General features: G+C 27.9%; 1 protein-coding gene across 1 annotated transcript; it reads right to left on the reverse strand.

Annotated features, from left to right (window-relative positions):
* Positions 1–601: 601 nt before the first annotated feature.
* Positions 602–2,753, reverse strand: LOC135923608 (uncharacterized). Its single transcript, XM_065458453.1, has 4 exons — positions 2,719–2,753; positions 2,210–2,337; positions 1,347–1,450; positions 602–1,060 (listed from the first exon to the last, which is right to left on the reverse strand). The coding sequence occupies exons 1-4, from the start codon at positions 2,727–2,729 to the stop codon at positions 737–739; spliced, it is 567 nt and encodes a 188-aa protein (XP_065314525.1). The 5' UTR covers positions 2,730–2,753; the 3' UTR covers positions 602–736.
* Between the last annotated feature and the right edge of the window lie 3,011 nt (positions 2,754–5,764).

Genomic DNA, 5,764 nt, shown 5'->3' on the forward strand with positions numbered 1-5,764 from the left:
TCATTATTCGACTTGTATTCGATTATGGCCTAGTTACAATACAATATTGTAATATAATTTTATTATTACAAACATTACGATTATATTTATTTAAAAAAAATTAAAAGTATTATTATAGATATTATAATCAGTGGCATCGTTAGATTTTAAATTGGAGGTGAATTTTTTTTTTCGTCTTTTATATAAAAAAAAAGGAAAGAAAAAGTTTCACAAATCTTTAATGTAAATCATAAAATATAATTTCACAACTTTCAAAAAAAATAGGAGGGCCTAATCATATTTTAAATCTTAGAAGGATTGATATGGAAGGGCTCACCATCATTTTTTAAAGGGGTGGGGGGGGGGGAGATGAGCCCCTTCTCCCTGCACTTCCACTTAACGATGCCACGGTTTAAATATAATATATTAAAAATTAAACACAAAAAAATAATTATATCGCACTAATTACATTTTAAAATACAATTTTTTTTTAAAAAAAACTGACAACCACAATATATATCAAAATAATATATGGGATTAGATTTCATTATTTTATACATTTATAATTAAAAATCTAAAAATATTGTTTAAAAAATCTCTGAGTAAAGAAAAAATCGTTGGATTATAATAATAAATAAGAAATTGTCACTTCTAGATACAATCAATTTTAAATAAAAATTTATCCAGATGTAGAGGTAGTTGAAAACTAAAATATATAAAGAAATGGATGTGTGTCTTAATAAAATAATATAGTTAATTATTGTTTATAATAATCATCAGCGGGTCTGTTTACATTATAAGTGATATTTTCAGCAGGTAAGGTAACAGGGGTCGAAGGGGGTGAATGAGTGAGGAATCTTTTCTCTTCATCCTTTATATCACCAACAATAGGGTTTTTATTACCTTTGATTTTGTAAGTCTTATCCAGGTTAACGTTGTCATTCGTTACAACGTAAGGTGTTCCTCCGTAATGCTCCTCAAGGTGAGGGGATGGGCCCAATTTTTCCCACCATCTGGGTGATTTTTCTTGATTTTCATAGTACTTGTTCACATTCTTGACTGCCATGTGGTTAGCATTTTTCTTTTTATTTGTTGAAAATTAATTATAAAATGTTATCTAGCTCTCTTAAAACATATCCTCTTCCTCCCATTCGCGGCAGGAGAGTTATTCGTGATTCCATATATCAAAAAAAAGGTTGATATGACGATACCATGTCAACGATGTATTTATAAAATAGAAAAACATAGTCCTAAATTTTAAAACTTTTTAAAGAATATAAAATTTTAGGGTGTAAAAATCGCAAGTTAAAAGAATTAATTCTAAACTTTTCATAGCCTATTTGTTAATTATAAGTTATTATTTATACTCGGGATATTCTCTCTATCTCATTTGCTTCTTTGTTCTTATAGATATTAGCAAAGCGCTCCTCGAAGTAGTTCCTTCTACTGCATATCGATTTTAACAATTTTGCTAGTAGATTTATATTTTAAAAATATATGTAGATTATATTAGGACTATTTATTTTAACTTTATTTTTTTTGTATTATAATTAATAAAAACTGATTGCACAATATTTTCCCATTAAATTATACAGAAATAATTTAGGCTCCTATTTAATCGCTCAAAATTAAAATTAAAATTGAAATTCTTAGAAAAAAAATCCTTAAGGCCGTGTCCTGGGCTGGTTTCGACTAAATAACCTAAAAAGTAAAAAAAAATTAAAAAAAACGAAAACAAAAAAAAAACAAAAAAATAAAAACAAAAACAAAAAACAAATAAAATTATAAATAACAATGCCATCAAATACTTAAAACAAACCAAAATAGAGTGCCCTAGTTCAAAAATTGTTTTTAACCCAGGCTAAACAGCAATAAGTTTAAAAAAATAAGTCGAATCATGACACAGCCTAAATGTTTAGAATAAATATTTAATGCCCAGAAAAAATACTGAATAAGAATTATTTTTTAATACGAAGATAAAAAACTTAATTTCTAAGAAAAAATATTAGTTACTAAGGTATAAAAATGAAACGTTCAGTTAAAAAAATGAATCGCTCAGAGCTATGTAAGGCTCAGAAAATAGTCTTAGATTTTAAGAAAAATGCCTGTGAAATTCAGTAAAAATTCTTAGCTTATTTTTTTTTTTAATTCTAAGCAATTAAGGAAAAAAAATTCTGAATGTTTCGGTTTTTATTCTGAGCGAAATAATTTTAGTCAATAATTTATTTACCAAGAATGAAGAAAAGGGCAAGTGATAATATTAAGAGCCATCCAATCATTTGAGATTTGGATCTCACTTCTTTGCTATGCTGATGATTCGGGTCGCATGGTTTCATAGCATATCCACATCTCAGGAATCTTTGCATATAATTTATTAAAATTGAGTATATTATACTTTGCGTGCATAAACTAAAAACGTCAGTTCATTTATGCTCTCTAAAAAGTCTGCTTCCTTTTCAAAGCCCTAACTAGAGAAATATTTTTTCTGAGATATTTATTTTTCTTATTACCATCACTTATAAGTGTATGAACCCATAGTTACGATCCTGTCTTTTATATATTTCTACGTTCAATTAGTAAATATCGTTTTTGCCCTTTTTCTAGGGGGGGGGGGGGTAATGGCATAAAATACTTAATGGATTATAGAGTTTACTTTATGTCACAATTACTTATATATATTGCAAAAAACTTTATCGAAAAAGATATATAGTAGATTTTGTATTAATGTAATTTAATTACCTTCCATCCATTAAGCAAAGAATGATCCATTCAAAAGCAGGAATCGTGGCTAATAATAAAATTTTTGCGATGTGAGGTAGCTTAAACTTAACAAATTGACCCATGTTGAAAGCACTTTTTACTTTTTTCCCTGACTTATTTGGTTCATCAACGTAAACAACTTGCCCTTCATCAACCCTTCGTTTGCACATACCGGTTATAGCTTTCCAAATTTCACTTCTCATGCATAATTCTATATTATATATGGTCAATTGAAAAATGATCATTTTATATATAATAAAATAATATGTTTTAGATATCTGAATGCATTGAGGGTAAGAAAATTAATTCAAGATATATTTTGGTGAGCAAAAAATTAATTCTTTAGTGGCCTGAATTCTAGAGTAAGATTTTTATAAACGTTTTACATTAGATAAAATGGTAAAATTTTATGAAGTTTGAAGCAAGCCAGAACTTTTATATTGCTGACATTTTTAATCATTCTTTTTTCTATTTTTCCATCGGCCCTACCCAGACTTTGTAATAAAAAATTTTTAGGCCCAGCCGGGGTTTGTAATATTTTACTTTTAAGACTGGCCTGGATTAAAAAAATTATCTTTTGTTCAGTTCCAGTCCGAGTTTCTAGACCTAGAAGTGTCTAGATTATATAATAATTAAATTATCGTTTGGTATAATAGTTCAAACTAATTTAATTTTTTTTAGTGCATTATTATAATGTGCATCGCCGAAAGATGAATATTTGCAGGAATTATGAGGCACAATATTGGTTGAGTTTATGCTGTAAATCAGTTTCTCAGATCTTAGGCAAAGTAGAGTCTGGCTTAGTCAAGTAATTTTTAAATTCTTTAGACAAATATTTAAGAAGTACAAGGTGATTTTTAAAAAAATATATATAAAGGGCTCCTTCGAAAATTTCTTCGGAATACCGTTCATTGGAAAATATTAAGAAAATATTCCTGAGCAAATTTTCTAAAATTATAAGAAATTACAGCCATAAGGATTAAATGGTGTTAAAATAACTAAAAAACGGAAACACAGGTGAAATCCCAGGAAACATGTTTCCTATAACCCAAGGGATTATTTTTATAAAAATTTGAATTATAGATTTTCTGAATTGATGGTGTTCTTAAAATAATTTTAAGTCACTTTCACATGTTCAATCAGCCAAAATAGTTTAGAATCACCAAATTTTTAAACTATAATGAGTGCATTAAAAAATCTGGGACATGAAATGGGTTAAAATATCCTCCAAGTAATGAATACCTAACAATAAATTTTATGTTATTTGAAAAAAATATATCAAGGTTTTTGAAAGAAGATAAAAAATTATAACAGACAAAAGTTCAAGCAGGTCCAATTCCAAAATTTCTTATATAGCTATTTTGTAAAACTCTTCTAGTTTTATATGATATGCCACAATCATTTTTAACATATGTTTTTTTTATTATATAAAATGCAGAGATCTGTAGAGGTACCATTTGTACAGCCCGGCCCGGATTTTTTTTTCAAAAATTTTTTACGGCCCGGTCCGGGTTTAAATTTTTTAGGCCCGGCTAGGATATTTAACAAAAAAAAATTTTTTTAGGCTCGGCTCGTAATTTTTTAAAATTATATTCGACCTGGTATACTAAAAATACGTCTATTTGGTATTTTATCATATTTTTCGGCGAGTATTATCATTTAATAACCATGCATATTAGCTAATGTTGTTAAACGGCTCGTTTTGAGCCGATTTTGAAATGTGTAAATGATATTTTGAGAATATACTATATTAATTGTATTTATAAAAAATTTGTGTAAATGATATTTTGAGAATATATTGTATTTATAAAAAAAAACTGTATTTTAATTAATAAAAAATATAACATATTATATATTAATGTATTTAATCCTTTGCGTATTTATTCCATGGCAGATTATGAGTGTTAGCTAGTGTTTAACTTTCACCAAACATTATATTAATCATAACTATACATAATCATTATAACCATATCTAATTGACAAATAAAATAATTCATGTTGTATGAATTTTTTAAGAAAATACAGCCCGGCCCTGGTATTTTAAAAAGATAATAAAAAAAAAATTCAGGCCCGGCCCGGGTATATTTTAAAAATTTAAAATACGGCCCGGCCTTGGTACTTGGGCCGGACCGGGCTTAGGGCTGGGCCTGCAGGTCTCTGATAAAATGTTTACAAATTGTAATCAAAGGTAATTGAATGATAACAATTTAGTTTTAAAGAAATGATTAAGTTTAAAATAAAACTTTATTATATTAAAATAAATCACAAATAATTCAATATTTATATTTCAGTGAACAAATATATAAATCAGAGACCTTCAGGTTCAGTACAGCCGTGCCGTATTTTAATTTTTTTTTAAATATACCCGGGCCAGGCCTAAAAATTTAAAAAATACCAGGGTTGGGCGTATAATTTTTTTTTAAAAAATACCCGAGCCGTATAACCTAAAACTGAATATTTTAAATGGCCACTATAAGCTATAAATATTAAAAATAAATGTAAAGTATTTTTAAAAAATCTGGGCCTGGTTGAAAGATTATTTTTTTAAAAAAATCCGCAAAATTGTCTTTATAAAAAATAATTAGGACAGGGCCAGGCAAATAGTACATCTACAGGTCTCTGATATAATTTACACAATATAATATTTAATTTTCATTGAGTTTAATATTTTAATTTGACTTTCTTAATTAACTATTTTTAAAGTTTGAGTGTGTCTAAGGTGTTAGTTTTTCTGCCAAAATAGGCTCTTAGACTAAACAACAATAGCGTCACGGGGAGAGGGGGGGGGGTCTCGAGTCCCATAAAAAAATTTGAAGAGCCTCTTCAAAATTTTGAATAATATTTTATAACACTGAAAAAATGGTGAAAATTTTGAGCCCCCTGAGTTGTTAAGGCTAGTGACGCTCCTGCTAAACAAATGTTCTACAGGAGCGATTTATGTGAGTGAGACACTATAAAGTAATTTCAAATTTGATCATCATATAAATACGGAAACGGATATATATTTAACATGAAACCTCTGTCC

This window comes from Gordionus sp. m RMFG-2023, chromosome 2, assembly GCF_954871325.1.
Source record: "Gordionus sp. m RMFG-2023 chromosome 2, tfGorSpeb1-WG-v2, whole genome shotgun sequence".
NCBI classification, from domain to species: domain Eukaryota; kingdom Metazoa; phylum Nematomorpha; class Gordioida; order Chordodea; family Parachordodidae; genus Gordionus; species Gordionus sp. m RMFG-2023.